This window comes from Pelmatolapia mariae, linkage group LG3_W (assembly GCF_036321145.2).
Source record: "Pelmatolapia mariae isolate MD_Pm_ZW linkage group LG3_W, Pm_UMD_F_2, whole genome shotgun sequence".
In the NCBI taxonomy this organism is placed as follows: Eukaryota; Metazoa; Chordata; class Actinopteri; order Cichliformes; family Cichlidae; genus Pelmatolapia; species Pelmatolapia mariae.
The window spans coordinates 45,603,240-45,619,663 of NC_086229.1; the positions used below are offsets into that span (position 1 = coordinate 45,603,240).

General features: G+C 44.8%; 1 protein-coding gene across 1 annotated transcript; it reads left to right on the forward strand.

The window, feature by feature from the left end:
* The first annotated feature begins 9,365 nt into the window (after window positions 1-9,365).
* Window positions 9,366-16,132, forward strand: tmem185 (transmembrane protein 185). Its single transcript, XM_063469491.1, has 7 exons — window positions 9,366-9,569; window positions 10,914-11,090; window positions 12,002-12,209; window positions 12,668-12,751; window positions 12,870-13,046; window positions 13,900-14,023; window positions 14,384-16,132. Exons 1-7 carry the CDS (start codon window positions 9,532-9,534, stop codon window positions 14,632-14,634), a joined length of 1,059 nt encoding a protein of 352 aa, XP_063325561.1. The 5' UTR covers window positions 9,366-9,531; the 3' UTR covers window positions 14,635-16,132.
* Window positions 16,133-16,424: the final 292 nt, after the last annotated feature.

Here is a 16,424-nt window from a genome sequence, read left to right on the forward strand (position 1 = left end):
GAAATCACCAGTGATGAAACATGAAAGTTGGGACTTTTTAGATAGTTCAGGCTTGTTCCCCTTAAAGTTGTCTTTCTGGGTGTTCATGTTTGTCAGTGTTGAAAACACTTTTATTAAAAAAAGAAAAGTACCAAGTATGTGTGGAAAATAAGACTAGGCTTATTTTTGAGAGTTGTTTCTTAGTCTTCAGTGTCAGTTTCGGGGAAGAAAGAAATTATGTAAGAAAAAAGACCTGAGCGTTTTCAGTTTCCCTGAAATTACCTCAGCTTCTGTAATTTAAACTTTTCCATCAAGTTTCATGAACTTGGCACTTTTCTTTCTTTTTTAAACTTGCTGTAGGGACAATGAGATAAAAGAGCAAACAGCACTGTAAACCTGATTCACAATGTGAAAATACTTTTGCATGTTAAAAATATATTAAAACTCTGACACTAAAAGTCTTTGCTGTGACGCTCCAAACTGAAGGCAGCGGAAACTAGTTTGCCTTTGAGATGTGATAGAATTTGTTCCACTCATGGCAAACTGAATGGATTGCACATAGTTTAGAAATATACTTACTCGTGTAATTAAGATCAAACTAACCAAAGACCAAAACACCGCAGAACCATATGTGACCAAGTGGACCAAGCTTCTCACAAGTTCAAAGATGCACACTGAGGCCGGTTGGATCAAATACTAATACAGTTTTATTTATTGGTATAAAGTAAGATAAAACATCAAACAATGACAGAGCACTGAATGTAACGTCGTCTATAACTGTGTCCTAAATTACAATAAAAATAAGCATGGAACTGGGACTTACCAGCAGCTGTGGACCAAAAAGTAAACCACACGGAAAAAAACCACTACAGTCTATTCACCCGGTGCTGTACAACAAAAGAAGTGTGAAAAACCACCCACCACCTGAGGTCCCACGGCCACTGGTATGTCCTCAGTTCACTGGAATAAAAGCACAAGACAGACACAATAAAAAGAATAAAAAAGGGCCACCAAATAACAGGCTCTCTGTATATAATAGAAAGAATAAAAGAAAAACTCAGATCTTTAATAAAACACACACACACAGAGTGCAGACTGGAAATACTTGCACTCCGCAAGTCAACCAGCGGCTGCTGCTGGTTATGATTGTCCACAGCCTCGCTCAGTCCCGTGCAGCTCCCCACAAACCGGTTTCCTAGCACCAGCCCGATGTGCAGTTGAAGATCGCTCTAGCCAGCCACGGAAGCGGGAGTGCAGACAATAGTCCAGAATGGGCTAACTAAAACCAGGCGAACCAAGAGCGGTAAGTACACCTAAAAACAAAATAAAACCCAAAGCCCCAACGAGGCGAGGTGAGGCAAAACAGCAGGAGCAAAACAAGGTAGCAAACAAAATAGGAAACAAGACAGCAGCTCCCTGAGGAGGTGACCTGAAACAGCAACTAGGCAGGCGTCTCAATTCTTCACTTAAGATCAGGCGATTCATCACGGAGAGGGTGCTGCAGCAATCAAATCCTACAAACAAAAAGACAAATATAACCTTAATCTCCTCTAATTTGCAAAGACTAGTAGCTATAATATAAGCGGCTTACCCCAAGACCAGAGGCGCTATGCTGCACGGCAGAAGTAATTCAAACACCTCTCTCTACCACTGCTGGAGTAAAAGAAAAAAGAAACGGCCGCGCAACAACGGGGCCGCAGAAATATTACTACTAATTTCAATACTCTGAGAGAAATCAGAGGTCAAACAGAAGCCTACCTGTAGCTGTCACACAATCTGATCAGCTCAGTAGATTAATCCATAGCAATATGCCAACATTTACTGCTGTGTTTTGCCAGAAGCGGGAGGAATAAACCAACAAAAACGGCTTCCCTTTATACAGACCGACACCACCCTGTAATCAATGTGCATTTGGGTTCCCAATTAGTCCAATCATGTGATACAAGGAGGGAGTGCAGCGAAGAGAAAGAGAGAGAGATGGTGAAGCGAGTGAGAGAGAGAGAGAGACACGAGCAGCCCATCCGGCCACATCTACCCCCCCGCCCCCCCCCCCCTTTGTACATTGTCATCCCGACTATGGATGGGGAAAAAAAAAAAAAAAAAAACTAACACCATGGCCTGAATATGGCAATTAGCGACAGGTCCAGATTCAATAGGATGTGGTAAGCGATGAATGTTAGAGTGCTGACCAGCTGTGGAGCGTGGTATTCTCCGCAATGGCGGCCCACTCACTTCTGACTGTCTGAGGGAACCTAGGGAAGAATCTGGGGGAGCAGAGGTTGGGGGTGCTACAAGCATGCTGAGAATAGACCTGGGCTCCACCGATGTAGCCCGTGGAGTGTCGAGAGGTGGCGCCACCGGTACCGCAGGTTGTGGGGGCACTTCAGGGACTAGTAGCCACAACTCATCGTCACTCAGGAAGCTCCGCTCTGAATTAGCAGACAAAGGTAGGGGTGGACTCCTTGGGCAAAGTGTAGGGGGCCCCGGGCAAACCTGTGCCTTCAACATGTCACAATGGACATGTCGAACCTTGTCCAAATCTCCCACAGGGGCAATGGTATACACAGCCCCGTTCCCTTCAGGTGCCCAAAACACCTGGTAGGCAACGGAGCTCCATAGGTCCTGGATCTTGTGCCAGCCCCGGGCGCTGTGATCTCGAAGATACACCAGTTGACTGACCTGTAAAGGCGCAGGGTGGACTCTTTGGTCATGCCGCTACTTGAGATGGTCAGCGGCCATCGACAACCATGTCCGAGCTTCCTTAAAAGCCACCATTAACCTGGCTTGATGCTCAGCCATCCAATCTTGTACTTCTCCTGGCACTGGGTCCCGAGCCTGGCCCAAAAGGAAGTCCCCGGGCCAATAGCAATGCTGCCTGACCAGTTCAGTGGTACACTCAATATCCTGGTGCCCATGGTCCTTGTGCAGCTGTCTCAAGGTCACCCCCCCCCCTTATATCCCCAGGATCTAAGGGGCAGATCTGATCATAACCTGGTGCACCTTGTCCCTGTGTATGAGCCCTTAGTGCGCAGGGAGCCACCAGCCACCCGCACAGTACAGAGATGGTCGGAGGAGAGCGAGGAGGCTCTTAAGGACTGTTTTGAGTCGACTGTGTGGGAGGTGATCTGTGACGACCACGGAGAGGACATCGACAGCCTTACTACATGTATTACTGACTATATTAATTTCTGTGTGGATAACACCGTACCTACCAGGACTGTACGGTGTTTCTCCAACAACAAACCTTGGATTACCCCAGAAATTAAAGCCGTCCTCAAGCAGAAGAGGAGGGCCTTCAAATCCAAAGACAAAGAGGAGTTGAAAAGGGTGCAGAGAGAGCTGAGGGGACTGATAAGGAATGGGAAGGACAGCTACAGGCAGAAGATGGAGAACCAGCTTCAGCAAAATAACGTTGGTGAAGTCTGGAGATGCCTCAGAACCATCTCGGGCCACAAACATCAGAACTCTCTGCCTGGGAGGGATGTGAGGTGGGCAAATGAACTGAATCATTTCTTCAACAGATTTGATTCAGCCATGAGGCAGTCTCCAACATCGGCTGCAGACTCACCCACCCCCACTGTTGCTGTTCCACCTCTGACACCTCAGACACTTCACACCTCCTCTATTCACCCTGCTCACTCCTCCCCACCCCCAACAACAGCATCCAATACACAATCAACACAAGGTTCCAGCCTGTCTCTCTCAACCACCCAGGTTAGGAGGGAACTGAGGAGGATTAAAGCCAAGAAGGCAGCGGGTCCAGATGGCATCAGCTCGAGGGTCGTCAGGTCCTGCGCAGACCAACTGTGTGGTGTGATGGAGCACCTCTTCAACCTGAGCCTGAGGCTGGGAAGAGTCCCACAGCTCTGGAAAACCTCCTGTGTTGTACCAGTGCCAAAGACTTCACGCCCCAAGGACCTCAACAGCTACAGGCCGGTGGCTCTGACATCCCACCTGATGAAGACCCTGGAGCGGCTGGTCCTGGCTCAGCTTCGGCGCCTTGTGAGCTCATCACTGGATCCACTTCAGTTTGCCTACCAGCCTGGCATTGGAGCGGATGATGCCGTCATTCACCTCCTACATCGCTCCCTCGCTCACCTGGAGACCGCTGGGAGCACTGTGAGAATCATGTTCTTTGATTTCTCCAGTGCCTTCAACACTATTCTTCCCTCGGTTCTGAAGGACAAGCTGGAGAACTCTGGAGTGGACCATCACCTCACTACCTGGATTTTGGACTACCTCACCGACCGACCACAGTATGTGAGGACTCAGGGCTGTGTGTCGGACAGGGTCGTCTGCAGTACGGGGGCCCCACAGGGAACGGTTCTGGCTCCGTTCCTCTTCACCATCTACACTGCAGACTTCTCCCACAACTCCACCCAGTGCTTCCTGCAGAAGTTCTCTGATGACTCTGCTATAGTCGGCCTCATCACTGATGGGGACGACAAGGAGTACAGAGGACTGACTCAGGACTTTGTGGACTGGTGCCAGCTGAACTACCTCCAGATCAATGCCAGTAAAACAAAGGAGCTGGTGGTAGACTTCCGCAGGCACAAACATCCTCCACTGCAACCACTGAACATCCAAGGTATGGACATTGAGGCTGTGGACAGCTACAGGTACCTTGGTGTTCATCTGAACAGCAAACTGGACTGGACTCATAACTCAGACGCCCTCTACAGGAAAGGGCAGAGCAGACTGTACCTGCTGCGGAGACTCAGGTCGTTTGGAGTGGAGGGCCCACTCCTGAAGACCTTCTATGACTCTGTGGTGGCCTCAGCCATCTTTTATGGTGTGGTCTGCTGGGGCGGCAGCATCTCTTCTGGGGACAGGAAGAGACTGAACAGGCTGATCCGCAGGGCCAGCTCTGTTCTAGGATGCCCTCTGGACCCAGTGGAGGTGGTGAGTGACAGGAGAATGGTGGCTAAGCTGTCATCCCTGTTGGACAACATCTCCCACCCCATGCATGAGACTGTGACAGCACTGAGCAGCTCCTTCAGTGGGAGACTGCGGCACCCACGGTGTGGGACGGAGAGATTTCGCAGGTCTTTCCTCCCCACTGCTGTCAGACTGCACAACAAAGACTCCAACTGATCAACACACACATTCACACATGTGCAATAACACTAATGTGCAATAATCTTTTCTGGCATCGTATTTTTACTGAGTTGTATATAGCACTTCTATTCTATTTTTATCTTATTGCATATTTTATTCTATTTTATTCTACTGTATATAGTATTTTATTTTATTCTATTCTGTACAGTTGTATACTGTATTTATTCTTATTTTATTTTATTCTAATTTTTGCTTCATAACTTTTGCACTGTCCACTTCCTGCTGTGACAAAACAAATTTCCCACGTGTGGGACTAATAAAGGTTATCTTATCTTATCTTATCTTAAAATGAGACGGGAAGGCCCCAGTCTACAGCTTAGTAGCAGAGAGTAACACCGCGGGACACCGAGCCTGCTGAAGCAGAGTTAGAACTGAAGTCCCAGGCAGCACACTCTTGTCTAATACTGTTGAGAGAGAACGTCAGTATTCCCATTGCTGCGGCCCGACCTATATTTGATCTCAAAGTCGAAGGCTGCAAGCTGGGATGCCCATCTCTGTTCGGTGGCACCTAGCTTGGCTGAAGAGAGATACCTGAGGGGATTGTTATCAGTAAAGAACACACACTTCTGTCCCAGCAGTTATTCTCTGAATTTTTCACCCATGGCCCACTTGAGCACAAGAGATTCCAACTTCATGGAGCTGTAATTATCCATGTTGCGCTCATGGGGCCGAAGACCCCGGCTAGCATAAGCCACAGGCCTAACACCACTTTCCGTCTCCTGCGAGAGAACTGCACCCAGCCCGCTGTGTCTGGCGTCGACCTCCAAGATAGAATGACGATTGAAATCGGCATATGCTAACACAGGAGCGGACACCAATCTCGCCTTCAGGGCTTCAAAGCTCTCCTCACACTTAGGTGTCCAGACGGCACTCAAAGTCTGTCCCGAGCCCATCTTTGACTTGGTGTGAGCCAATTTAGCCACTACTTGATGCAGGGGAGGCGCCAACGTGACAAACCCCTCCACAAAGCGTCGGTATACTGGGGAAGCCCAGGAATGACCGCAGCTCTGACACAGAACAAGGACGTTGCCACTGCACCGACCTTGGTGGGATTGGTGGGAACACCCACGCAGTAGATAATGGCCCAAGTAGCTAACCTTCTGCCAAAAGAAAGCACACCTTTCCAGCTTAGCTTGAGCCCCTCCTGCTGCAGCCTTGCATGCACCATCTCTAGTCGTTGCAGATGCTGAAAGACCGACGAGGAGTACACAATGATGTCATCCAGGTACAGCAGTAGCGACTGGCACTGCTGGTCCTCGAACATCCTCTGCATTAGGTGCTGGAAGGTACCAGGAGCGTTGCACAGCCTCGAACAGGCCAAACGGGGTGCAAAAAGCGGTCTTGGGCTAATCCTGCTCAGAAACTGGTACCTGATTGTACCTGCTGGCCAAATCGATGGTAGAAAACCAGCATGCATCCAGACTTTCCTCAATGTGAGGTAGGGGGAAGGTGTCCTTCCTCGTTTTGCTATTCAGCAGGCGGTAGTCGACACACAGACGCAGGCTTCCATCCTTGCTTCCGGACCAGGACAATGGGAGAGGCATAAGAACTGTTGCTCTCCCTAATTACCTGGGCCTCCAGTAGCTGATATAGGCCCTTGTCAGCCTCATAATCAGAAGGAGGAATTCGCCTGTAACTCTGCCGGACATGTACGTCATCAAGCAGAGGTATGTCATGCGAGATCAGGTTGGTCCAGCCCAAGTCTCCCTCATGAGTGGAGAAAACGGAGAGGTACTTCTGTAAAAGTGACCGCACCTCATGTTGGTCCGACTCAGCGAGTGCGGACAGGTCGATCGCATCCACCATGTCTTGAGCAGGGCTGCTGGTTATATGGGAGGAAACTGTGACAGGAAAGGAGTGTTCCTCACTGACACCAGCGGGGAGGCTAACAACAGTGGCTTGGCTTATCACTCCCGGTTGAAGCCGCTCCACCAGAACTCACACCAGCGCTCACACCAGCGCTGGTGTGAGTTCCAGCCACTCATTATCTGTTCTCAACTGTACCGCCAAGTCCCTAAGTTGTTGCAGCTCCTCTTCCATGGTGATAATCCTAGACAAACCAAAAACAGGGAAAAGTTAAGGTAGCGAAATGCTAAAATCCTGTTTCTATTCCTCCTGAACCTAGATGCTGCTGTCTTGTCTACAATCAACCACAAAAAAATTCTTCAAAACAGGCGTACTATGATCACTGCTAAAATAAAACAATTTACAAGACCGACCCTCAACCTCAAATGTGCATCCTGTCGAACATAAATGAAGCATCAGGTCCCAGAAACTGACCCCGGGGGCACAGTGCTCTCAGTAACTGGAAAGCAGAAGATCTCTGAGTAACTTAACAATGCAGTCCATGTTAAGAGGGATGTGAGCAGGTATCCAGTGGGTAAGAGAATCTTAAGAGAAATATTAATGGTGGGATAGTTTGAGGAACACTTGAGAAGATTCTCTGCAAGCTGCAGTGACTGAATACCTGAATTATTGTTTTTTTTTAACCACTTTGAATCTGAGTCTCCACAACAGATACAGTAAGAGTTTCCATCATAACAGATACTGTTCAGTTTTCTGACTAAAACTGAAACACCGAGTACAGACTTTCATTGACTGAAAATTACATACAAAGTGCTTGGATGGATTTTTATTTTCCACTTGAAAAAAAAGATTATTGTTTTTGTTCTATTTTCATGACCATCAAACTGATTTAATTTCAGTTAATAACTTCCTACTCTCTTCATTAACTGGAACCAGAGGGGAAGTTCCTATTGCTGCACAACAAAGCACTTTGCAGGGATTGTTCCCACGCTGGCAAAAGTTTACTGCAAATGATAAATTATGCTATATTTTGTAAAACAACATTTTATCACCTATTTTTAACAACTTTCTCAGTGCACATGTTGCAGACACAGGATAATATTTTACTTGAACTTTCAATTAAAATATTTCAGACAGCTTTGAGAGGCATTTGATAATAATCACTGGACAGATAATGGAATTAGGAACAGGGGCGGACCTAAAGAAATGTTCTTAGGGTGGCATGAGGGCAGCAGGGAAGCTACTTTTTTTCACAAAAAAAGTCAGAAATCTGTAGTGTCACGAACAAAATGATATATTATAACCAAAAATATAAAACTAATTTTTCACGTTTTACTGGGTTAATGCACTTATCTTCATGCCCTTTCCAGATCAAACATCTGCACTCAAAAAAATGAAATTGGGTGGTTGTTGGATTTACAAGATTGAAACTTCTAATTTGAACAAAATAATTTAATGTTTTTATGGTGAACATAATTAAATCAAATAGACAATTTGATGTAAGCTACCAATCAGTGTAAAATAAAAAAATTAATAAAAATCAAATAACTTTACCATTGAAAATATTAAAATATAAAAAAAAATAGCTTTCACATCTCGTAAGTCTTACACGAAATAAAAAAAATTTTAAAATCTATTTATATACACAGAATATTGAGCCATGTCTGCACAGTGTTATATTTTTTAGTGCTGGCTTGATATTATTAAAAAATTGGGTACAACAACAATAATATCCTATATCCTAATATATGGATAACATCTATAGAGGTGCATATATCCAAACCTTTACAGGCTTCCTGTGGGATACTTGTGCACCCCTGCCTCCTCAGTGCCATGTGAAAGTGTTTTTTTTTCCGAAGCTGGAGGGGTTATTACGAAAAAAAGGGAAACTCACTGAGTCCAAGCACAGTGGAAAAAAATATTATTTCTTAATAAGATTGACTAAAGTTTTCAGGAGCACAATCACTGTGTCATCATTTGAAAACACTGCAACAGGTTTTACATAAACGTCTCCTGTCCGATTGGATTTATTTAAAATTGGCTAAAATCAGACTGATAATTTTTTTTGTTTTTTACATTGAAAGCGCTCTGTTACCATTACCGACATATTAATGAAAAACAGATTATATGAAAAAATAAACCACCACTTTTTATTTCTATACTGAGACTGTTGCAAGACAACTAAGAGGGCGTCAATTAAGTGACAATAAAGATTTGTGACCAGCAGGGACGGGCTGTGTGCACATGAAGCCTCAAGAAACTTAGATTTAAAAAGAAACTTACATAAAAACAAATACCGGAAATCACTTTAGCAGAGACCTTGAATAATAATACAATTAGTAATAGTATAATGAGTAGTAATGCTATTACTAGTTTAGTCTCTGTAGTTTTTCCTCCAGGTCAGTAGGTGGCGATGATCCGGTCGATAAAATTAAATCACATGATTTCCGGCGGAACGTTAAGAAAAAATAACAAAACAGGGTGGTATGGCAAAGAGGTGGTAATGAAGCCAAGGCAGAAAGCTCGGTTACCGTCGATATTACTATGTGTAGCGTTCGGATTAGGAGGTGAAGGAGCGGACACCGAGGGGAAGCCAATGTTAGCCAGTATCGCATTGTTTTGTGCACCATGAATTTACGAGGGCTCTTTCAGGACTTCAACCCCAGGTAACGTAGCTGCGTCTCAGCTAGCACTGCAGCTAGTTAGCATGGATTAAGTGTTCGGTGAGATCGTCTCTCTGCTGTTTGGAAAAGAAAAAGTAAAAATCAGACTAATTTTATGCGTGTGGAAATCACGTTCTCTGGTTTCTGGTTAACCCACATAAATGCCTCTCATTGAAGTAACTAATACTAAATAAAACCTAACCCAGGCCTGGCTAGCAGGCTATCTGTTACCGCCGATAATTTGCTAGTTAAAGACAATTTAACGTTGTTTACAGTGGATTGTGGCTCTAGTTATGTCACGTTTGTTTTTGTTTTTTCGTTTCAATTGCCACTTTTCGCTGAAAAACAAAACAAAAAGCAAAAATAAAAATATATTTGGCATTTGTGCACATACATTAGGTATGGGTGCACAAGAAATATTGTGCAGAGCTTGGATGTAGGGAGCATGAACTCAGGTTCAAAAATATGTCATAGAAGTTTGATTCTGAACCAGGTAACTGCATCTGCACAGCTCTTTGATTTATAGGTCCTTCTGAGAGAAAACCGCAGGTTGAGATTAGGATGTCAGGCTATCGAGCATACTCTTCTCTTCTTCTTTTAGAAGCTATTTTGGCTCTCGAATTATATTTTCTGATTTGTTCGTTAAATTACTTTCTCATCTTCTCTTTCTAAAATGTAACCAACATTTTATTTGTTAAAGTTGTTTGTCTTATGTTGGCCTGCTTTTCTTAAATTGGAGCAAGTTTGTCCACATGATTGCTGACATCTAAGACTTAACACCCTACATACTGCACTTATCATATCTATCAAACTACCTGTCAAAAAACACAAGAAAACAAAGTTTTAGAAATCTGTCAAAAACTATTCTAAGCTCTAAGGCAGGGGTGTCTGACTCCAGGCCCCTAGGGCCAGTGTTCTGCAGGCTCTAGATATCACCATGGGTCAACACACCTGAATCAAATGATTGGTTCATTACCAGGGCCCTGGAGAACCTCAAGACATGTCGAGGAGGTCATTTAGCCATTTAAATCATCTGTGTTGGATCAAGGACACATCTAAAACTTGCAGGACACCGGCCCTCGAGGCCTGGAGTTCGACACCCCTGCTCTAAGCGTTAACCATTACACAAAGTTTTTAAAAGGATTTTTGTAGTTACCATTGGGTTATGGCAGCTGTGGCATAAACCTTACATTGGGTGGTGGTCTAATACAGTTGTTAAGCATCTTATAATAAATTTTCAAGTGGGGAAAAAAAGGAGCTTTCCATATTTGCCTTTAACTATAAAAACTGCAAAGCTGCATCTTTTTTCATCATTATGTCTTTCATTTTTCCTCTCTTCTGTTGCAGCAAGTTCCTAATCTATTCTTGCCTGCTGCTCTTCTCCGTGTTGCTGTCCTTGAGGCTGGATGGAGTTATCCAGTGGAGCTACTGGGCTGTGTTTACGCCAATATGGCTGTGGAAGCTGTTGGTCATCATCGGGGCGTCCGTGGGCACCGGAGTCTGGGCCCACAACCCTCAGTACAGGTTAGACTCTCTCTCTTGTATGTGAATTGGTAGTTAGAGTGTAGACTGTCTGTAAAAAGATAGATGTTCACTATTGCTTAGTGAAGTCCCCTTATGAAGCTTTTCCTCAGGCTCTGTTTTATTTTAGTAGTCATTTTTACAAATCTGAGTGTAGAGTGAGGGAAGCAGGACAGTTTTCCCAAAAGTCTCCTATAGCATCAGAAATCTTTTTTTTTTTTGCAAGCAGAGGAGTTGTTTCCGGCTGGACAGTGAAAAGAATGCAGGGTCGGCTTCACTTTCTCGGAGAGAAGCTCTGTCCATCTATTCTTACGGTCTGTGGTTTAAAGTAACTAGAAGACCCTGAACTGTGCACAGCTCTTTGCATTGGTGTTAGGTCAATAACTATACATTGTTATATTTACCAGCGCAGTACTGATTGTTACAGAGTGACGAATATGTTAGACAAAATAAATATGTAAATACGATGATGCTCACCCAGACTTCATCTTCTTATTCTCATGTTGTTGTCGTCTCCTCTGCTGTGCTCTCGTTTTAGACTTAAATCAGTGGCTTATTTTGATCATTTGACAGATATAATCAGCGGTCGCTGGTCTGTACTACAAATATTAAAATTTGAGCTGACAGCTAAAATTCATAGCTTAAAGAACGTGGCATGTAAACACAGTCATAGGTTTGTCACATGGTGCTCAATGTAACTGCCAATATTAATGATTTGTATGCCCTATAAGGATGTTGACATTTACATTACCCTGGGGAATGTTAATGAATTCATCTAGAGAAGATTCATGAAGATGAATACACACATACGTTATAGTATGGTGATTGCAGCAGCCCAGGTTCAGCTTGAATGCTGAGATCAGGGCACATGACGTGTTTTAACCTTTATGATGACCTTTTCTCTCCTCTGTCAGGGCTGAGGGGGAGACGTGTGTGGAGTTCAAGGCCATGCTGATAGCGGTGGGGCTCCACGTCCTGCTGTTGATGTTTGAGGTGCTGGTGTGCGATCGGGTAGCGAGAGGAAACTACTTCTGGCTTCTCGTGTTCATGCCACTCTTCTTTGTGTCACCCGTTTCCGTAGCAGCGTGCGTCTGGGGGTTTAGACACGACCGCTCTCTCGAGGTAAGGCGTCTGATTTTTTTTTTCTGAGGAAACTCAGAAACTATGATCGTAAAATATCACAAACTACACTCCTCCAGCTGTTTGTCATGATTCAGTGTCAAAAGATACAACTGTGAGGGGTTCGCATTTTTGTTATCTTCAAATGTTTTATTCATCAATCTTTCGTCAGAGTCGTTTGAATTAAAGCCTGATCCATGTCTGTGGGTAGTGCTTTCTGTGAGTTGAAGGTGTCCATGACCTCGCAGTGTGAAGGTCTTGGGTTTGAATCCACTGGCCAGCTGTGAAGCGTTTGCATGTTCTCCCAATGCTGGTCTCCAACAACACTGGTTGTTTTTCTTGCATTTTCTGCATGGCTTTAAATCCCAGAGTGTTCATGTGTACGATACGTGTAACAGAAATGGGAGTTTAATAAAAGTACAGTCCTGAACGTCTGTCCTGATTATTCTTCCTCTCCTCAGCTGGAGGTGTTGTGTTCAGTAAATATTCTCCAGTTCATCTTCATCGCTCTGAAGCTGGACAAGATCATCAACTGGCCTTGGCTGGTGAGGCATACGAAACACGCCACTTATTGTGCTTCCACTGTGACCACAATCTGTGCTGGTCCTGAAGCCCTCTTTGAACTTGCTTTAATGAAACCCTGCCTGTGTTTGTGTGCTGCAGGTGGTGTGTGTCCCACTGTGGATCCTCATGTCCTTCCTGTGCCTTGTTGTCCTTTACTACATCATCTGGTCAGTCCTCTTTCTCCGCTCCATCGACATCATCGCCGAGCAGCGGCGAACTCACATCACCATGGCAATCAGCTGGATGACTATCGTCGTACCGCTTCTCACATTTGAGGTGAGGCGTGAAGTGTGCATCATCTCCTGTTGTTTAAAATGGCTAGCTGTTTGGTCTCTCCAATGTAAAGGCCAAGACTCAGCAGTCCATCTGCATCTAAAGGACAAAGGTCACTCTTTTGAGGATGCCAATGTTCACATTTTGAACAGAGAGGACAGATGGTTTGAAAGAGGAGTGAAAGAAGCCATTTACGTCCACTGTGAGCGACCATCTTTGAACAGAGGCGGTGGCTTATGACACCAACTGTCTGCCATTTATAATCCAGTTTTGAGATCCCTTCCCAGACGCCTTAACGCCCACTCACACCCTGGGTCATCTGACCTCAGGAAATCACATGATAGGGTGGGGCTAGGTTTCCCAATGAGCTGACCTGAAACCTTGGATGATTGTGACCCACACCCGTTTTCACATCTAGGCTTATGTGATTAGGTAGAGGATCATCAGGGGTCCTTTTGTTCCTCTCGGGGGGGACACTCCCACAGGGCTTAAATCTGGGACTCTCTACCATTTGACCCCAGAACTGAAAAAGCTTCTCAGATTAGAGGTGAAACGTCTTCAAGCAACTTAAAGAAGTCCAGAAGCTTTTCTTTCTAAGCTCCTTAGACTATGTACGCTGTTACAGTCTACGGCTCATTGTAAAGCGAGCTGGAAAGAATGGCGGATAAAAAGCCTTGCAAACTAAGGCACAGTTGAACAGTTTAAAGTGGGCTGTGAACCACGCTCAGTGCAGGCACTTAGACCATAAAGACAGACGCTCCTGCGGTGTCTGGTTGGTAGAGTCAAAAATCGCTGCACACATGCATGTTTTTTCCTCCCAGCAGCAGGATGTCTGATAACATTCACGTCTTTACAGATCCTTCTGGTGCACAAGCTGGACGGTCACAACAGCCTGAGCTACGTGTGCGTGTTCGTCCCTCTGTGGCTCTCCCTGCTCACACTCATGGCCACCACCTTCGGCCAGAAGGGAGGAAACCACTGTGAGTATCTGCAGCTGGACTTGTGGTCCCTGCTGCTGCTGTTGTTTCAGAAATTGCACAACTTTCCCTTAATATAGCTTCATTAAAACTTCTATCTTTCGATGTTTGTCATTTCTCGGACTCCAGCAAATAATGTTCTATGAATCTGCTGGTTCTGTAAACCATTTGGTCTGTAAAATGTGAGGAAAAATAAATGAAAAGATTATATTTTGACTTTTTGATTGACCTGAGAGTAAATGAGATGAGGGTAAATTTCCTTTTAATTATTTATGTGGTCATATTTTAATAATATTAAACTTTGTTTGCAAATCAAAAAGGTTTTCATTGTTTCTCTTCTGCTTCGTCCTTATTTCCGATCAGGGTGGTTCGGCATCCGGAAGGACTTCTGCCACTTCCTGCTGGAGCTCCTTCCCTTCCTGCGAGAGTACGGCAATGTGTCCTACGACCTTCAACGTAGCGAGGACCCCGAGGCGGCCGAGGATCTGCCCGTCCCTGAACCGCCGCCAAAGATTGCCCCCATGTTCCACAAGAAGACTGGCGTGGTGATCACGCAGAGCCCCGGGAAATACTTCGTCCCGCCACCCAAACTCTGCATCGACATGCCGGACTAATGGTGGGTCAAAGCATGAGCAGTCGTGGGTGCTGAACTAATAAAGCCAAAACCGCTTCAGAGACTGTTTCTTTTGTTTTGTTTTAAATCCACTCTCCACTGAAGGACTTTGGCCCCCCCACCCTGAACTGTGCATCAGCATGCCCAGCACGGGCAATCCACCCGAACTAAAACGGCATGGATCCAAGATCCCCGCTGTTCTCCTGACTTGCTGCCTTTAAAGGGTGAAATCATGGAACCCACCGAAGGGACAGCTTTGTTTTTCACCTCTCGCTGGAGCCACACTGTTGTTGCTGACTCCCAGTTGTATATGTGGTGAGGAATCATCCGAGACTCTATTGGATCTAAACTTCAGGCTGACATGATGCTGACATCAGTGAGAACTGGATACGTGTAGACTTTAAATGTTCGCTCTGACTGCTGTAGATCTTTGCTTTATGTTCAGAGGATGTCAAAAACAAAATCAACACTTTTTGGGTTTGTGACGGGGACCATTGGAGAGACTCTGGCTCCATACAGGGATCAGTGTAACCCTGTCCTTTCAATTCTCTCTTCATCATTTAGGTGTAAAAAAAGCAAGGGTGTGGGGCTCAGAGGAAAAGTTTCTTTCTATCTTTTTTGTTCAGGGCTGCCTTAGAGCAATACTTGTGTCAGTGCATTGAAGCAGCTGTTGGGCTACTTTCTGGTTGCACAGTTGGAGAAAAGATTCACAGGGCTTATATGTAGGGCTGTGCAAAACTGCACGATCCCCAATACTCTGCCCCAAACATGCAAGTTGTTTAAACTACTTAGTTTGGCTAAGAGGGAACTTCTTCACAGCCACCCCAAACGGGAGGAAAGAGTAAAATTCTGTTTTCCAAAGCGTTGGTGCACTCTGCAAGCATTGCTTTAAGACTACCCTTGAAGGAAAAAAAGCATCTTTTCTTTAAAAAGAAAAGGAAATAGCACTTTGTTACCATGTTCCAGGAGGAACCCAGTTTGACTCGTCGGATTTTTCTATTCCTGTTTAGTTTTTGTAAATAACACAACTTGTCAAGGTAGGGACCATAGTGGTGAAGAGAGTGGGTGGGGGATAAAAAAGTAAATGTCAATCATGCACTCCTGATTTTTGATTGGCTGTGCAAACTTTCTATCATCCTCAATATTATGAATGCAATCTGTGTGTGTGAGTGACTGCAATTTTAAGGTGATGTAGCACCCTTTACATTAAACTGACAGCTTGGGTTTTTGATTGAAGAAGTAAAGAGTTGAGCAGGGTTTAGAAGCTAACACATATCTGCATTAAGTCTAACCGTGAAAATAAAAATCTTGACCTGTTCAGGAGATAAAGACAGCGTGCCCTCCCCTCCTCCTCTTCTTTTTATTTTTTAAACTCTCCCTTCTATGCTGCCATTACCTTTTCTTCTCGTCATTGCTGGGGGATTGTCAGGTGTCACTAAACATACTGGGTTTTTGTTGTCTGTATATTTATTTCAGAATTAAACTGAGAAAGTAATCGAGCCCTGAATTATTCTTCACTGTGATCGTGCCACAAACCGTTCCCGCGCTGCGCTCTGGTCTAACAGTGCTTCAGTCGGCATGCAGCAGTCTCTCTGCCTCTTGGATCACTGATTGGCTTCTTTCTGTAAAGTGGGTGAATATCAGCGATTGATTCTATGGGACTGACACTGAAATATGATATTCATTGTTTTCTGGGATTAAACTCCATTGTCACAAGACAGAGCGATGTCATATCATGTTTTGTTTTTGGTGCGGGTGTCCATGGAAAAAAAGAAGCATTCAGTGACCGAT

Coding starts and splice junctions, on each gene's coding strand:
- tmem185 (XM_063469491.1), top strand. CDS start 9,532: ATGAATTTACGAGGGCTCTTTCAGGACTTCAACCCCAG. Junction 13,047..13,899: donor TACCGCTTCTCACATTTGAG/GTGAGGCGTGAA, acceptor ACGTCTTTACAG/ATCCTTCTGGTGCACAAGCT. Junction 14,024..14,383: donor CCAGAAGGGAGGAAACCACT/GTGAGTATCTGC, acceptor ATTTCCGATCAG/GGTGGTTCGGCATCCGGAAG.